The 19,592-nt window shown below is 32.3% G+C and overlaps 1 protein-coding gene across 2 annotated transcripts in view; it reads left to right on the top strand.

Annotated features, from left to right (window-relative positions):
- The window catches only part of LOC110994155 (sodium/calcium exchanger 3), a 71,835-nt gene extending 54,592 nt beyond the window's left edge, over positions 1-17,243 (top strand). Inside the window, exons 3-8 of one of the 2 annotated variants that reach the window (XM_045630103.1) lie at positions 4,451-4,566; positions 5,945-6,044; positions 6,578-6,670; positions 8,083-8,241; positions 14,101-14,272; positions 14,806-17,243. In XM_045630103.1, the coding sequence (XP_045486059.1) occupies positions 4,451-4,566; positions 5,945-6,044; positions 6,578-6,670; positions 8,083-8,241; positions 14,101-14,272; positions 14,806-15,010 (845 nt within the window). In that variant the 3' untranslated portion in view covers positions 15,011-17,243. Of the gene's footprint in view, positions 1-4,417; positions 4,567-5,944; positions 6,045-6,577; positions 6,671-8,082; positions 8,242-14,100; positions 14,273-14,805 lie in introns of both variants that reach the window. The other variant, XM_045630102.1, reaches the window with a different exon arrangement.
- Positions 17,244-19,592: the final 2,349 nt, after the last annotated feature.

The raw sequence follows: 19,592 nt of genomic DNA, 5'->3' as shown, positions 1-19,592 counted from the left end.
CATAAAATTATTTTGAATACTTAATAATTATTGATTTTTTTGTATACCTGATTAGTATTCGCCTAGCAATTTATCTGTTAATCGTTTGTTTGATTTATGATGTTAATCGGGTTTTTTTCTGTAGATTAGAACTTGGAACCGCTAATAACTTATCTATATTTTTTAATTTTATAAGTTTCTTTATAAATATCACCATTTATAATATAATACTTTGCGTGTCACTTCCTGATTAAAGAACTTAATAAAATCACACCATAAGAACAAAGAAAATTAGCGTTTCTATAACATCGCAGTTAGTAATATAAAGCAGAGATTTCCTAAGAAAATATAATTTAATTCAAAGTCGGAAAGTTGGTGATTAAACACGCCTGGTTATCGAGATTGCCCTTGCGACGGTTTTCTATAATCCAATTGTAGCTTGCAATACCGATTTCGACGATTTGTTTCTATTGGGAGATTTTTTTATATTTTTTTATATAGAACAGAGGGGCAAACGGGCAGGAGGCTCACCTGATACAAAGAATCATCTAAAAGAAGATAGAAAAAATCATCACCGGGATGATAGCTAATTTTTCGGTTTTGGTCGTATGAAGTTCTTTTTTGGATATGACAGAAGAGAAATAGAATTTGCGCATCTTTTTATAGTTATCACATTCGATACAATTACGCGGCCTTCTTGAAGCTGGAGAATTTTATTTAATGTATTTGTGAGTTTTTATGTAGTATTTGTTAGGACACGTTTATTTATGCTAAGAAGAATAAGTTTAATGCTTAGTACTATGTATTCTTTATTACATGATCAACAATGAGCATCCAGTTAGAGTTGTATACAGTTCTTTATAACAAGGTAAATAAGTTTATGTATAGTTAATTCAGTAGAATAGTTTCAATGCTACCGGACTACGGGCCTCTACGAGCTACGAATAAAAGTTTTAATTCACAAAGAAAACGTTGAATGCAACCGGTACCATGAAGTTTTCAATTTGCAAGGCCAGAGTCAAAGTGAGGAAATACATAAAGTGTTAGTAATAATAACTATATTTTAATATTTTTTAATTCTGAGTTCGTGTATCCGAATAAATACTTATTAACAACGTACAAACGATATCTACACTTACATTGATTGTTCTTTCAACATACATAGTAAAAGGTTTAAGATTAAAATGGTTATTTAATTTATAATTGACAATTAATACATGATACATAAGTGCGTTCTATTATCTAAATAAATTTACACACATATTTCATTAACTTTGAGATGTGTTACTTACATATTTATCAATATTTCATTAGTTACCTATTCATAAAAAAAATTAAGAAATATAATGCATTGCAATTTAATATTAAATCTTTGCTATCAAATAACTAAATATTGCAGCTTTCACAAAACTTCTCTGATTAAAAACAAATGAATAGTAAAAGTAAATAAGTACATTCTCCTTCTTTCCTTTGATCCTTTCCATCTTACTAACTTTACACAAACATTATTCTATAGAAATCAAAAATATATATTTAAATACTTTTAAACCAACAAATGTAATCAATCAAATGCGTCATCTTTTGTTTTTTACACCCCACTGCTCTCTGACTGTCAAATTAAGATTGATAAAACATAAGGGGTCTGTTACACAATGTCCAGATAAGTTGCAAATAAGCTATTTATAACTTATTGGTAGGATGAACACTATTGTTCCGTTTCACGACTGTCAGATAGCGCTAGTTGTCATGAAATGCGAAGTATCTTATATGGAACTTTTATCTTTCGAATAATTTGTGTTGAATAGCTATTTGGTACTATATCCATACATTGTGAAACAGGCCCTAAATGTATTGCAATTCATACTTATCACATACTCGTAAAGATAATACAAGACATTTTTTTTAAACATTCTATCAAAAAAATAAATATTGCACAATCTCCACAGCTTCTGTGAATAGGAAAAGAATACTAAATGTAAATTTATTACGTAAATGAAATAGGTTTATAAATTGCTGTATTAATTTTAGCGGGGCTGCCACTTACAAATATTTGTTGTTGTTGTTAGTAAAACTGTGTGAACAACGTGGTTTTTATAAACCATATATAACTTTCCTTCTTTATCTTCTTCACCAGAGTGTTTGAGTGTGAAATAATTCCTCAAAGCTTTAATCTTTATAAAACCGAATAATTATCGAAGATTCGAATTCTATTCAATTCCTAAACGGCAGTTATCACGAACAAAAGACGTCTGGGAATCATTAATTAATTTTTGCTCAATCGAAAGTGAAATCAAACTTTATGTCTATTGAATAGAGTTTATTATTCCGTTTGTTCTGAAACAATGTCGCGGTTTGAAAGCAATTAGACTGATGGTTACGCTTTTATGATTCTCATGTTTTCATCCGTGTGCGAATAGAGATGTAGATTAGTTTTATATTCTATGGGCGTTATTATTTATATACACAGTATATGATTGGCAATTTTGAAAATATGTGAGATAGAAAGCATTAGGTAATATGTCTAACTATAAATTGAAAAAATGGTCTGACGGCATAGATTTTTTTGCTATCCTAACTTCCTTCAGTTCCTTAGCTTTTTTCAAATAAAGCTCTCCGTGGTTTTTTTCTCCATTCGGTTCCTGCTAACGCTTCTATGTCACTTATCCATCTTTTTAAGGCCAGTCTCTTCTCCTTCTTTCCCTTGATCCTTTCCATCTTTGAACTTTATACAAACATCAGTCTATAGAAAATTAATTCATTTATTCATTTTATTACTTTTTTCATAGTAATCAAAATGCGTCATCCTACGAATATCACACCCCATTTTACTTTGACGGCCAAATCAAGACTGTTAAAACATTACGTATAAATGTATTGCAATGTATACTTTAACACAAACCAATAAAAATGATATTAAACTTTCTGTAAAACTTTTAATACTAAAGTATAGATAAAAAAATTCGAAGATGCGAAATTCGGTTACAAATGTACAGAACAACTGTCATCCAAATTCGACCTCGTTCAATTGAGATTCTTTGTTGTGTTGTTCATTTGATGTTTTTCAATTTTATTTTCAAAAAACAGACATAGATACATGAATTTCTACCCTTTATAATTACCCATACGACTAATATGTACGATGTAAAAAAATTACTTAATAATAATAGTAATAACCTCACAAATATTAGAAATAGAGAGTTCAGAATGTGAAAAAAATCCTAACAATATTATCCACAAATTCACAATAAATCAAAATTCATTGTATGATGTTGCACTCTGAACGTCAATTTTTAAAAAATATGACGCAAATAAAGATTTACTTTCCCGAATCAAAGGCGTAGCGGGGAAAAGAACTGGTAAGAAACTGAGTGTTTAACTTAACAATCGAGACTTAAATGTAAGGAAATACGCCACGCTTCACGCGACGTATATATTAATAGATAAATTTGTTATAAAAAAACCAAAGCACAATTTAAAAGTTGTCATATATTGTACACCACATGCTTTATATTATAAACATAACTATACACAGTACTCCAGTATAAAATATCCAAAAGCAGATGTACAAAGTAAGAGTACTAACAAAGTTATTCATTCAGAAAGACCTATCAAATTCTGTTTTAAAATAAGCGTCGTACGTCAAACTGTTTTACAGTAGGTATAAGCTTTTAATATAAACAATATTAGCCTCGTTTTGACGCGAAGTTTTTTTACACACATGGATTTAGTTTTCCAACATCCTTGTATATAAAATAACTTTTATAGTTCTTGGCTTCTCTACGCATATAGCAAGTTTACTAACTTTGAAAGAATTCACTCTAATTGGCACCCTAATAAATGTAATGACGTCATCCATCATACCCTATTTCGTTGTATGTCGTCGTAGCGCTGTTGTGACAAACTTGGATTAATGGTACGCAAACCTGACATTTAAATCGAATTGGGATGTTATTGTTTACGTGGTAAGCTTGCAGTTATTCAGCTGAATAAAAAAGATAACACTAACAACATCACATCACCTTATAGTTTTTGACGTGACAACGTCTTACAATTCGATGGAGCCGGCTGCACGCACGAAAAAATTTAACGCATGCCGCGTTACCTCGCTTTGAGGCGTTCCATTTAAGGCTTGAAGTGCAAGCGAGAGCGCGGAACGAGCGACAAAGAGGCTCAATGGGCTGCGTTTGGCAGCGTTCGTTCGTTAAAAATGAACGTAATTGTGTTTATGTAACTTTATCAATTCAATTGTGATTTCTTCTATTCCATCTCTATATATATCCATACAAAAAAAATCTATCAAATATCATTATTTTCTTATGACGTTGTCACGTTCAACTATCTCCAGTAAACCGATTTTGCAGACAACCGTTTTTTTTAACCCGAAATTGGCTTGGGTATATATATTTTAAAAATAATAACGTTATATTTTGTGTTTTAGACCGCAACAAACCTGTAACATCTAACCGTAAAGTGAACAAGTTGACAACGTTGGCGGAGGAAGAGTGCGTCGTCGCCATGATGGGGCTGCCTCGAGCTGGCGAGATAACCAGAGCTCAGCTTAGAATTAAAGAAAGCAAAGAGTTCAAGGTGTGTAGCTGATAAAACTACTGGTTAAATTTTTAGATAGAATACCATTTCAAATCAAATCAAAAATCATTTATCCATATAGGTAACATAATGTACACTTATGAACGTCAAAATATACTTTTTGATTCAAATCAAGGGCGTAGAACGGAAGAGAAGAACTGGCAACAAATTATAAATTCATGAAATCATTAAGTCATCGATAAGTACATATAATATAATTATTATTAATAAAGCCTGCAGTCGTCAACTTACGTGGAACGAAGGGTACTTGTACGCTTTATTAATTACGAATGGTATTACGTTATCATACTATAGATAGTGCAATTCACGAAGACGCGCCCCACCAATTTTCGGTTGAGGGAATCGCGGGTTGCGAGTCGTCGGAATCGTGGGTCTTGCGGGAAAAACGTATTTTTTTTTTTCAATATTGTAACAAACAAAGGTCACTTTACGCTATGCGGCAGTATCAAATTAGTTATATATGTTACGGTATTGATACGGGAATGGAACAGATTTCAGAAATTTCATATTTAATTTCTTTTTCAGTTCCTGACTATAGTATATAGTTACAATAGTTTTGGGTTGATTTTAAATTCGCAAGGTTCGTAATTTTAAATATCTAAGTCTGAACACCTTATAAAAAGTAATCATCTGTTATTTTCATCACAGAATACAGAGACGAAAGTCTAGTTTCTGTTAAAGAAGTCCTATGAAATCTTCACAAACATGCTTAGTAACGTTAAAAATAATCAATTGAAATATTTGAATACAATCATAAAAGAGTTTTGTTTCATATGGTTTCATAAAACAATAACCCTGTCATCCTCTAAGGTCCCATCTATCTCCTGGAGCGTAATAACCAAAACCATTTATAATATTACCTTCGGGATAATTCATTCAGTACTTTTCAAAATATCTCTTTTATTACCGTTCGTGTTCAATTTTATTAAGGTAAGTATAACGCTTAATATGCATAAACCAAAATTTATTTTACACATATAAGAGATAAAAGAGTCAATTATACATAACAACTTAGTGGTCCAACTTCTTTAGACCGCTACTAAGTTGTTCTCTCTTGGCAAGCTATTGTCACAGTTAACTTTTCAGTTTTTTTCATCAAAGATAATTGGCTTATTTTACAATTAGTTTGTTCAGTATTAGTGATTAAACGAGAAGCGAAATTATATGCCAGGAATTGAGTCTACCTCTGGTTTAGATACCATGTCAATGTATGAATTCCGAGCTACTGTATTAGTGTCTTATACATATTAAAAATATAAAATATAAACCTAATTTTTTGTAATTAAAAAAATATTTTTTTATATACTTTTAAATTCTGGTTACTGTGGTTAATGGATAATAAATATATTTTTCACAGAATACAGTGGACAAACTAGTCCAAAGGGCAAATGCCTCGATCATTATAGGGACTTCTTCCTGGAAAGAACAGTTCACAGAAGCTTTGACGGCCAGCTCAGGTAATGCTTAGGCAGAAATTAGATACTAAAATTATATATGTGGAATATGACATGAATCTCTCATCATAATGTTATCAAATGCTGATTTAACATTTCATTTGAACGTATTTTGAAAAAAAATATACGGTGTTCCTTATTAAAAAGGACCAATTTTTATTAAGATTTTATCGTTATATGTCATCGTTACTATTTAATATAATGCACTATGAGAAAATTTAACTTCGCCGAATATTTATTTTTTATCATTCATATCGGTTCCCAACGACTTTTTATCAATATTAATTATAATAATTACGCTATAATCTTTGAATTAGCTGCAATATCTGTCTGTTTCTCCATTATGTTCGTTATTAGGCAAGAAGATGATCAGCCATTCAGGCAGAGTGACTCATGCCATCGATTTTCTGTTTAATCTACGGCGATTTTCTCAAAGTACTTCCCGGCATGAGCAGGTGTTTAAAAAAGCCACTACAATTTTAATCTATATATGAATAACAATAATACATTTGTTTTAATATCTCAACGTCTTTCAGATAATCCAGATGAGCCACCGTCATGTTTAGACTATGTAATGCACATATTAACGATATTCTGGAAGATTATATTTGCATTCGTGCCTCCGACTGGTAATTATAATTCTGTTTTAGCTATTACAGCTGGGTTTTTTTATTTATAAATCACTTATATGTTTCCTAAAATAGGTATCTAGTTTTGCAGCATACATTAATATTTTACTAGAATAATACAGGGTTTCTATTTAATGCGTAGCAAAAAATATTAATTAATTAAAATAAAAAGAATTACGATTTATATTTCTAGAATTTCTGTTTCACAATGTATGGATTAAGTACCAAATACAAAGCAACACATAAATTATTCGGAAGAGAAAAGTACCGAAGAAATTTCGCCCTACCTAGTCATGAAACGCAACAAAAACCAGTTTATCCTACCAATATGTAATAAATAGCTTATTTGGAACTTATCCATACATTGTGAAAAAGGCCCCAATAAATCTCATGTTGAATAAAATCATGATAAAATATATTTTGAGCATTGTCAAATATTTCATAGCTAAGAATTATTTGACGGGTGCTAAGGGCCGTCATTTGGTGTCAAGATGTAGCCGGCGTACATAGCAGGATGGCAGGCAGGAACGTTTTCTTGCAAAATATCGCAATTTTGTATTCAATGCAACAATTTAAAGTAATTCAGGGAGTTTATTACTATCTAACCAAGCAAGCGTTCTGCCATATACATAATTATTTCCACAGAATACTTTTGTAGTAATAGATAGTATAGGTCATTGAAAAAAATTAACTGTGTGTATACTTTGTAAATTTTCTAAATGAATAAATGAGGCTTAATTCTTATTAATATCGCTATTGAACCAATGTGGTAAGGAGGATGAGAATTATGAATATTTGAACACAAAATCATAAATATATTCGGATGGCCCACTCTTATCGCTAAAGTATAAAATACGTCAAGTCGGAAAAGGTGTTTTGTTATCATCGGACGTCGAGGCAGAATACGATATTCACCCGTATCACCTTGACGTCCGCCGTTCCACGACTGCGCGTTTTTCAAGGCAGTTTTTGCCGCGCGCAACCACTTTGTGGAACCAGCTACCCACTGAACTATTTCCGAACCTATTCGACTTAGGGTCCTTCAAGAAAAGCGCGTACAAATTCTTAAAAGGCTGGCAACGCACTCGCGAGCCCTCTGGCATCGAGAGTGTCCATGGCGGTATCACTTAACATCAGGTGAGCCTCCTGCCTGCCCCCTGTTCTATATAAAAAAATACACACACACATACGACACACATTATATTATCATATAATAATAACGAATAAAAAGTTGGTGAATACAACAAGGTTAATCTGTAAAATGATACTCAATTCCAATGACGAAATTGAAATTTTATTTTATGTGATGCCGAATCAGAATTATGTGCTACAATTTTTATATTAATTGCTATTGCGTTAGTATTTAAGTTACAGGGTAAGCCTGCAGTACCTAATACTCTAATTGTTTACAGATATCGGTGGTGGCTACGTCTGTTTTGTCGTGTCAATAGTGTGTATTGGCCTGGTAACTGCTGTAATTGGCGATGTGGCTTCACACTTTGGTTGCACACTTGGCATCAAAGACTCCGTTACTGCGATAATATTTGTTGCTCTCGGTACTAGTATACCTGGTAAGTGAGTTTTTATTCCAATCAGTTTAGAAATATTTCGTAATGATACAGCGTAAAAAATATATATTATTATGCCTGGGTGGTTATGTTGACTAGTAGATGTGCTCGTTGTAGTGAACAAGTGAAAATCACCATTTTTAAGGCGTATTGTCAAAACTTATACACGAGTAGTCTATGACTATACTGTCGGGTCGCTAACTGCTATGCGTGTTCAATTCAATAATGTTTATAGGATGCTTTTGGGACTGCCTCGTCTCTGTAGTGCTTCGGAAATGTTCGCCCAATGATTTCTGGGCTCCTATTCGAATTAAAACATCATCTCTGTTGAGCTGGATACGGGGCGGTCGAAACAGCATCTTGAAGACTATGGCAGATGACCTGTCAGCGCCTATCATGAGGCTTTTTGTGCGTACACTTGTCGGTACAGATCGGCTGGTGTATACTTGAGTTTTATTGTTTTAGCTTTTAAAAAATAATATACTAAGAAATCTGTAAGTTTATACATACATAATGATTGTTAATTTTATCTGAACAAATAAATAAATAATAATAACAAACAATTACACTTCAAATATAGCCAAAGATGGAATACACAATATTTACAAAAAGGTTCAAACATTTAATAAATGGATAATACAATAAAAAATATTAACTACATTTGTACGAGGAGGTGTGTATGTGGGGTATGCTCATGATGCAGGTGACTGCGCTATGGATATTATTAATTACCATATTCCGCGATAGCTCAAACAAGTCAAGGCTTAAATAGTGATCGATGTATTTCCGGGTTATGCGATACAAAATTCAGTATTTTTGCATAGTTAGTGTTGATTTGAGGAACATGAAACAAAACACGATTACGAGTCTGACAGGCAGGAACTTAAAGGGCAATTTTTATAGAAGTGATCTGTAATTATTTTTTTTGAAATAATGTCATGTTAGTAGAAATAATAGTAATATTGTAAAGGTTAGGTAAATTTGTATTCTTCCACTAGTGTTCCTTAGATAAATGTAATAAAAATTTGCATATACATAACTAATTAACTAATTAATATTGTCAAAGTGACAACATCAAAAATAATATTTTTGAGAATTTAAAATATATTTTAATGAAATAAAAGTGAACAATTAACAAACGATTGAAATATAATGCCTGAAAATGAAATAAACAAAAATTTTAAACAAGTAAAATTTTGAGGTGGGGAAAAATGTGAGTGGAAAAAATTGAAAAATTTTAATAGCGATCTATCCTTTTTTCTCTGTGTTTTTGCTTTTGTTTGTGTTTGTGCTTCCACATTCTCTTCCGCATTATGCATATGTTTTTCCTCTGGCTCTTCGCTGTTGACATCGTGTTTGCTAAGGCTGCCTTTCTTGCAAGTTACCATAATAAGCAGTGATATTGACTTTAAGTTTTATATTTTTTGAGTGTTTATTTTAAGTTTCTTTAGTGTTTTAAATTTAGATTTAAGTTATTTATTTTTTGAATGCAGACCGTGACCCTTTCATATGATGGCACGTCGAACACAACCCATACATGTACACAGTGCAATAAGTCATTTAAATCATTAAAAGGCCTCAAAATTCACATTACCAAAACACACAAGAAATGCCTTAGTCAAACCTGTTCAATCTCTAAAACCTATCCCATTATTGCGAGTGCGCCCACTTATGTAGCCAACGATCCAAGTCCTTTTCATACATATCTTAGCCATTTAAAAAATAGTATACCAATAGTTAAAAGAATCCCTCGAGGAGCACGAATAACTGTTGCCACACATTTGACAAAATTAATCAAGAAATGTTACATCAACAATTGTACTCAAGACTGGCAAAACCTATTTTTATTTACATACAGCACACTACATACAATAAAAACTGATGAACAGAATTTATCATTGACACAAAAAATTAAAAATAACTGTGACGTAAGCTCCTTGCCTTCTCTTGCACCTTTAATCAAGCATGATGCCCCTCGTAATCGCAACAAACTTATAGAAAACAAAATTTGTGACGGAGATCTTAAAGGTGCCGCTCGCCTTTTGTTCTCCAACGACGTGCTATCACCAGACACCCCTGACACCCTTCAGGCTTTACGGACAAAACATCCCTCAGCTCCAATAAACCCATATTTTTTCGACCCACCAACAGCAGGTCAAGCATGCCTACACATTCAAAATAAAGATGTTAATTATGCCATTTTATCATTTAAACCTGGTTCGGCATCAGGATTGGATGGGATAACACCCCAACATTTAAAAGACTTAACATCGCATTCTGTGGGTGATGCAGGCGAGCAACTAGTAAATTCGTTAACAAAATTAATAAATTTTATGTATTCAGGTAAAATCAATGCAGAAATTGTTCCCATTCTTTTCGGCGCGAACCTCATTGCCCTCACAAAAAAGGATGGAGGCGTGAGACCAATTGCTGTTGGTTCAACACTAAGACGTCTGGCTTCAAAAATTGCTGTTCGACATATTTTACCAAAATTAAATTCAGAATTTGAACCCGTACAGTTAGGTTTCGGTGTAAAAGGAGGGTGTGAGGCAGCCGTCCATGCCCTACGCTCTTTCCTAACTTACGGCAAGCCAGACGTGTTGCTAAAAATTGATGTAAAAAATGCTTTTAATTCAGTTAATAGGGATACCCTGTTGACGGAAGTAAAACAACATATACCTGAAATATATAATTATCTTCTTCTCAGTTACGCTGATCCAACAAAATTGTTATATCGTACAAATGAACTGTCCTCAGAAGTAGGTTGTCAACAGGGTGATCCCCTTGGGCCTGCAATTTTTAGTTTGGCAATAAATAAAATAATCAAAAATTTAAATTCAAATTTCAACGTTTGGTATTTGGACGACGGCACACTAGGAGGTGATGTGGACACTGTTTTTTCGGACCTATTTTTAATAAAATCTAAATTTGAAGCCATTGGTTTGCAGCTAAATCTCAGCAAATGCGAACTGTTCATAAATAACTGCGACTTAAATTTAAATACAGTAACACAAAAATTTCAGATTTTGGCTCCAAATATTAAAATAGTTAATAGTAATTCCCTTTACCTTTTAGGTTCTCCAATTTTTGATGAATCTATTTTTGAATATATTAATAATTCTATTAATAAATTTAAAAATTCTGCTGATCGTCTCCTTGAAATTAGTCCGCATTATGCACTTTGCATCTTAAAAAACTGTCTTTTTGTCCCAAAATTTACGTATGTGCTCCGTTGCTGCTCCTTTTGGAATCACCCAGATCTTTTGACACAAGTAGACGACGTAATCAAAATTAGCTTAGAATCGCTTCTTAATATACAGCTGAACGAGCAATCGTGGACCCAAGCATCATTACCAATCCGTTATGGTGGTTTGGGGATTCGCAAAATTTCCAGTGTCGCTTTACCAGCCTTCCTATCTTCTGTCCATAGTTCAGCAAATCTCATAAGTCAAATTTTAAGGGCATCCCCTTCAAACTTTGAGATTGCTGGCTTGGAAGAAGCTAGAAACGCTTTCTTAATTGCATGCCCAGGTCAAAATTTTCCATTTTCTCTAAATTCACAGAGGAGCTGGGACGACATAGACAGTAAAATGACTTATGACAATCTTTTGAGCCGTAGTACAGGTTCAGCACGTGCTAGGCTTTTGGCCGTGGGTACGCATGAGGCCGGCTATTGGCTTCACGCTTACCCTTCGTCAAATACAGGAACATTTCTTGAACCTGACACGCTCCGAATCGCAACCTGTCTGCGGCTTGGGGTACCGGTCTGCGCTCCTCATACTTGTCCCTGTGGCAGTGATGTCGACAAACTAGGACATCACGGACTATCATGTCAAAAAAGTGCTGGCCGCTTCTCGAGACATGCCGCACTCAACGATATCATACATCGGTCCCTTGCCACCGTCAACGTGCCTAATCTACTTGAGCCGACTGGAATTGCTAGAGACGATGGCAAGAGACCGGACGGTATGAGTTTGATTCCATGGAAGATGGGTCGGGTTTTGGTATGGGATGCCACCTGTTCAGACACACTGGCCCCTTCCAATCTTCATGGAACTAACAAGAGAGCTGATGCGGCTTGTGATGCGGCTGAAAAAGCTAAAGTCTGCAAATACAGGGGTCTAGGCTCTGAATATGATTTTGTCCCATTCGGTGTCGAGACCCTTGGTCCGTGGGGTCCTAGCGCATTAAAGCTTTTTAGGGAATTATCAAAAAGGTTAGTCGACATCACAGGAGAACGAAGAGCTGGCAGCTACCTCGCACAAAGAATTAGTCTAGCTATTCAAAGAGGGAACGCTGCTAGTATCTTCGGAACCTTGCCTAAAGGGACTCCTTTTAATAATATTTTTTAATAATTAAATTTTAAGGTTAGTTATTAGATATATTTTTAGTTTGTAATTATATATTAATATAATTAAATGAGAAATGTAACTTGTGAAGCATATATGTATATATACATAGTATGAAATTAGAATTTTTAATATTACAGGATATCCTTCTATACTAATAAATAACGTCAATTTAAAAAAAGGTTCTAAATTAACATTTACCACTAATTCTCAAATCAAGGGTGTAAAGCTTGCGTGAGGACGTGTTATATTTATTTATCATTACATAATAAATTGATTTTATTCTCGAATGTATTGAAAGTTTAATATTAACATAATAAATATTATCATAATTTGTTATGTTAATATGGCAACTATATAGATAGTATATAACTATTTTTTAGCTTTAGTCAATTATTAATATTCTTTTTTTTCTCTAGATTAAGGTCCTATAGATTAACATAAATATATTTTTTTTATATAACTTCTGGTTATACACTTCTTGCACTCATTATTTTTATTTATTGTTTTCTTTTTTTACTAGGGTTGCCTGGAAGAGATAAGACCGCCCGTTGCATCCGTTGTAATTTTTATGTGATGTGTTATTTGTGTTTCTTAGCAAAGAAGTGTGAATAAATAAATATATGTATAGACATCGTAAAATTCGATGATATTATCTTCATAACTCCTTGAAAACTTGCAATCCTTTTCGAAAAAATTGCCTGGCGTTTACGGTTATGAAACCCCATTTATATTTCGACTAATGTGAGAAGGCTTTTAGGCTGGCTACGAAAAGGTTTCGATAGCCCTTTAGAGGCGGGCACGTGAGAACAAAACAGCAGTAAAGTATAATTTCATTTCATTCATGTTTTTATAATTTCAATTATTATGTTCTTGGTTTGGATAAGTTAGTTTAATACACTTTTAATACAATAACATTGATTGTATTAAAAGTATTTTATTATTAAAGGTATTTTTTACTTAAAAGGGTTTTCAAATCTTACACCTAGAAATGATAATGTACCTACTTAAAATGAATAAACACTTTTTTTTATATTAGAACTATAGATGACAATTCTGTCGCACAACATGTTGTGCAGTAAACGCAGATTTTTTATTTATTTATACTATAATTTTCCAGTATGCAGTGTGTAAATAGTGTGAATATAGATATACAAATATATGTAGTGATCATATGTACATAATCAACTATTGGGGCTCCTGCCTTAGTAATAATTAATGACTATTAATTAATTTGTACGCACGCACTTTTTATTTTTATAGACTTTTCCTTTCGTAAATGTTTGAACCTTTTTGTATTTATTATGTTCTTATTCTACATAAGCTGTACTACGTTTAGTATAATTATTTTTTGACTGTAAATAATTTATATTAGCTGTAGGAATACGAAATATATAAATTAAGACTGCCGTCTTCACATACCTATACAAGTAAAATCTGTAACTATTTCAAATTAAAAATTAATATATTTATTCTGTAAAGACCTATATTTACAGTTTAATATAAATTTTAGATACATTCGCGAGTAAAGTGGCCGCTATACAAGATAAGCACGCAGATGCGTCAGTGGGAAATGTGACTGGTTCGAATGCAGTGAACGTCTTCCTTGGCATCGGTGTAGCATGGACCTTGGCTGCCGTGGTGCATTGGACACGGAACGAGAAATTCCACGTGGATCCGGGAAAGTAAGAGATACATAAAATACACCAAGAATAATGACAACTTGCAACATTAGCCCATTAAAAATACGTACGCCAGTATTATGAACCAAGAGTTTATAGTAATTTATGAGCTATGAAAGATGTAATTTTTAATTAATTTGGTCTTAGTGGTAAAAATAGTTTCATCCAGAACGCTCAGGTGTAAATCTTAAATCTACATTTAATATAATTTAATTTGTAAATATATTTATTACTCTTCATAATGACGGTTGATAAGTGCTGATACAGCTTCGACGTAATTTTTTTTTGACGTTCATAAGTGTACTTGTTTACCTATATGAATAAAGATATTTTTGTTTTGTTTTTTTTTTAATTATAATAATTCTTATTATTAAGGGACTTGAAACAAATATATATATATATATATATCATCCGTCATTATTAAGAATTAATAAATGTATTTACAAATTAAGTTGTACTAAACGATCGTATAATATTTTTTAAATCATTATAATGGTCAAGTGTATATGATGTTTTTGACATAATTTCTTTTCCAGCCTTGCCTTCAGCGTGACGATGTTCTGTTCTGAAGCGGCACTGGTGGTGATAGTTCTCATGCTGCGCAGGCGAAAGTCAGTGGGTGGTGAGCTGGGCGGGCCGCGCGGTGTCAAAATAATCACATCTCTGTTCTTCTTTTCTTTATGGTTAACTTACCTCACATTATCTAGCTTAGAAGCCTATGGCGTTATAAAGGGATTCTAAAATACGACCATCTCAAATACGTCAAAATCACTGACGAGTAAATTGTCAGATTCTGGCCAATCAGATTGCGTTTTGCGTGCGACGGGCGAATTGGCCAATCATGAGACGCCAAATTTATGAGTATTAAAATGTATAGGATTGAACTTAATTATAAACTATTAGTTAAAACTATAATTAATTTGTTTGGCAAGATTTATGCTGAACCGATAAAATTTTTTTTTAGACAATAGGTTGTTTTGTTTAAGAACATTTATTATTAATGAAGCGATACACTGGTTACCATAGCAACGTTGTTGACAAGTTTGCGCGCGTAATCAGTAATTTGATTAAAACTTTGTATTATTTAGAATTTTATACAATTAATTTCAATCCAATAATAAAAGTTTAAAACGTTGGTTGTCCAGTGAGTAGGTAGTCATAAAAATAATTTATTTAGATTAAACACTAATATGCATATTTATTTCGTAGTTAGGAATATAAAATTTATAATTTTGTTACTAATATTTATTGTTTTTATAGAAAAATTTTATACAGTCACGTTCAATATTTTACGAATAATCAATTTATTTGACATCCAATCAAAATCTAGAAACATCCTAAAAATTTCTCGTTGCCTCCAATGTTGGCATCAAACGTTTCTGTTGATGGATCTTTGAGTAAGATGAAGTATTTTAACAAGATCAAATATTTGTGAAAAAATACTTATTGCTCGCGCCGGGAATGAGACAGTATCTGGGACATGGGATATGGGACAGCTCAATTGGGACAGTATTGTATCTGTTTCTAAATTGATCTGCCCCTTTTCGCGATGTATCATATATTCGACTCCAGTTTTACTATACATTTAAAATAATTTGTTATTCGTAAATGTATAAACAGAGCCGTAGTTAGTTCATTTTTCGTTAACTGGACGGGTGTGAATTTTAAACATAAGGCACTAGTTGAATATGTAGTTCTTTGCAAATTGAGGCATTGTGCTCAAAATATGTACAGGTAGCGAGTCTCTTCTTCCTTAGAATGTGCTTTTCTCTATAATGGCACATTAATTTATTGGAATGGCAACACACAGCTGATTGAACTTTAAGACATCGGCAAGCCTTCACATGTGTATCTACGTAAATAAGATAGGTGTAGATAAGTCATCAAAGATGTAGAAATTTGGATGGCAGCAGTTTATTATTAGCAAAGCATGCGATTGGGATTACGACATAAAAACCTAAGAATAACGTGACTTTAAATTTCATTGTTACTTAATTGAATTAATCATTTCTATAATGGTTTTGATTATGAATTAAAAATTCTTAGGCTCAATACGATACGAAATTTTACGTAAACATAGGCCTCATTTTTTCACCTGGTTTACTTTAGAGAACCACAAAATTCTTAAAAGAATATATAACATCCGTAAAGTATTTAAAGAAAACGCTTTATAAATGGATTAAAGCTGTGTATTATTGTAAACTTATAACAATACTTATAAATAATTAAATATAAGTTAAATTATTAATAACAATACATAATTTAACTTATAATTAATTATAAGTTTATTATAATACAACAATTAAAATCAACGGATTGAATCTACATTCAATAAAGTGTTTTCTATTAATATGTAATATTATTAAATAAAATACAGGCAGTATTCAAACGTACTTCGTACTCAGCCATGCCCTTAATATTAGATAAGCATCTTGCACCTTTGCTCATAAAAATATGCAATAAATTACTATGTGAATTCGTCATTCCAATCGGCGTGGCATGCTTATAAGCCTTGAGGGCTGTGGTTAAAGGTCTAACTAGATTATAAATAGAGAATATATCTGTATAGTGTGTCGTAGTAATTGTGGGATTATATAGAAGAATATATAAGTCACTCTCTTGAGAGGATTTCAGATCTAGTCGTAGTCATGACGTGTTTGATAGTTTTATTCAATATGTCTTTGATGTAAAAATGTGTTCAGTGTCATAGGGACCTGCGAATTTGTGGTTTCATGTACTTGTTACTTAATAGAAGTTTTTTTTCAAATTCTTCATAAGAGCGGTAATCCGATAAATAAATATAATATATTTTTAATTTTATGTAAGTATATATTAAAGACTTATTAATATCGTCTCGTCTCAAATTGATCTTAGTATTTACTAAGATCAAAATAAGATTTCCGATATAAATCCTTTTTGATAAGGTAGTAGTATACCCAGAGGGTTCTCATACGTAGACGTATACGTAACACATCATTTAAAAATGTGCTATCACGTCTCTAGGGGATATTATGGTAACGATAAACAATAGTTGATTTTGATTGGTCTGCTGCATCTCTTGTGTAACACGCATAACATAACATGATCCCATCGCTCTTGTATAATTGAAAGATAGTTTCGTTTATCGTCTTTACTTTACAAATCAGCAATTTTGAGCTAGTGACATGAGTGTCGGAGGTTGTAAGATCGAACCCCGGCTATGCACCAATGGATTTCATTAAATGTGTGCAATTAACTTTCGCTCGAACGGCGAAGGAAAACATCGTGATCTTGCTTAGACCCAAAAAGTTAGGTGGCACATTAGTCATCATTAGAAAATCTGAGGCCCAGACCTAAAAAGGTTGTAGTACAAACTCTACAATATACTTAAATAAAATCATACTCTTCAATCATTCATTTTAATTATAATTTAAATCACATACTTAGTTATTTAAATATTATGAGACCACAAAATCGCTAAGCTGCTTAGTTAACAAAGTCTAATTTTCGAGAGCACTATCATTTTATGAAGCATGAACGCCCAAACCCAATAACCTATCTCAATCCATTATTGACCATCTGAGATAGACATCTTAATCCAAAGATAAATGTACGCCGATAACCAATCGACGGAATGTAATAGCCATCTGTCGATACAAGCTATCCATCGTAAGTCGGAACGGTGTATGTGGATAGACTTTTGTATGATAATGACAGTACAACTGTGCCATATCCTATCGTAATATTTTAACTTACACCAGTTTTTAAATTAATTAAAAACCTATTTGATATGTTTTAAGCATAGACATGTATATTTGTATGTTATTTGTACGGTTTTATGTTTTATTTGGTTTATATTGCTTATCAAATATCGAAGCGAGGGAAGAGATTGCATTCTAAACTTCGACAAAAATGGATTGTCTTCGTAGGGTTTGGTTATTGGGATGCAGATAGGAGATCAATCAACTGTCACGGTCTGATCTTAGATTGTTTTCAATCTTTGTTTGTGGATTAATTAATTGGTTCAGGTGTTAGACACTTCTATAATGTAGATAACACCGCTAGATATTTTAATGCATTAGATATACACGAATAATAATTTTATTTGGACAAGATGAACAGCGAAATCGTTTATTTTTATCATGACATTACTTTTCGTTTAGTATTTATTAAAACATCACATAAAATTCTGCCTTTCCGATTGCTAATATCCGAGTTATTATAAAACACGGCCTAATGTAGAGTTTGTTATCATGGTTAACGATTCGTTAATAATTTTCGTTTTTTTTTTAATTTTTACTCTACTCCTACCCCTGCCATAGTGTCCAGGGACTTTATATCTCACAATATTTTTTTTTAATAGTATCCGTTACCGTGCTGACAAATACGATATTCTATCTACAGTCCATGTTTTATAATAAAGTACGTTTAAAACATTTCTAAATAATATAATATAGACCTGAATAGTAAGTATATTCCACTCTTTTTAAAAATATTATCATTGATGTACGTTTATAGTTACAAAATGTATTAATTTTCGATTTATTGAACTTTACATTACAATATTTATTTGTATTACATTTACAACGAACAATTTTAACAACTTTTCCGGAGGTATTAGCTTTTGTAACTTTGTCATTTACGAGTTTGGACCAAGTTCGTTTCGAATTTATTTAACTTAGAAACTTTTTACATTTTCGCAGTCTTAAGATTTAGTCTTTGAAATTGTAATTTTCATTTCATCTAAAAAAAATTGTTATATTTTGTTCAATTTTGTAATATACGCTATCGCCAAACGAGCTATAGATATTTAAAAAAATCAGTTTCGGGAAACACGTTATTAACTTAATATAAAACAAAGCCTGCTAAGCTTCAGTCTTTAATGGTAGGAATGAAAGTTGTCGTTTAAGCCATAATTTACTATTATTCGATAAAGGTTCCCACGCCATTGAAAGCTGTTCTACAACATACGATATAGGTTTTTACCTAACGGTGATTAATCGAGGTATTGCTCGGCTTAAAATATAGTGTGTGAGAACAAAGTTATATAAAATAAAAGTAAAAAGGATCGGAAATGTACCAGCCCGTAAGGCGGGGAAATTTAAAAATGGCTTCCTTTTTTCTCCACAAATATGTAATGTCAAAAGATATGAATAAATAGTCAAACTTTGTATTGAATATGTCTGGTATACGTTTGTGTGATTATAAAACACTACTAAAGTGACGGATTTGGATTGTTTTAAAGGTAATCATTAAGAATCTGATAACACAAATTATTTCTTAATAAAACCATTAAAATATTTATGATATAGTTGAATGAGCCCCTGTAGGGTCCTCCATGTAA

Source organism: Pieris rapae, chromosome 11 (genome assembly GCF_905147795.1).
Source record: "Pieris rapae chromosome 11, ilPieRapa1.1, whole genome shotgun sequence".
NCBI classification, from domain to species: Eukaryota; Metazoa; Arthropoda; class Insecta; order Lepidoptera; family Pieridae; genus Pieris; species Pieris rapae.
Note: the sequence above shows the minus strand (reverse complement) of the source record. Positions and strands in the feature narration are given on the sequence as shown.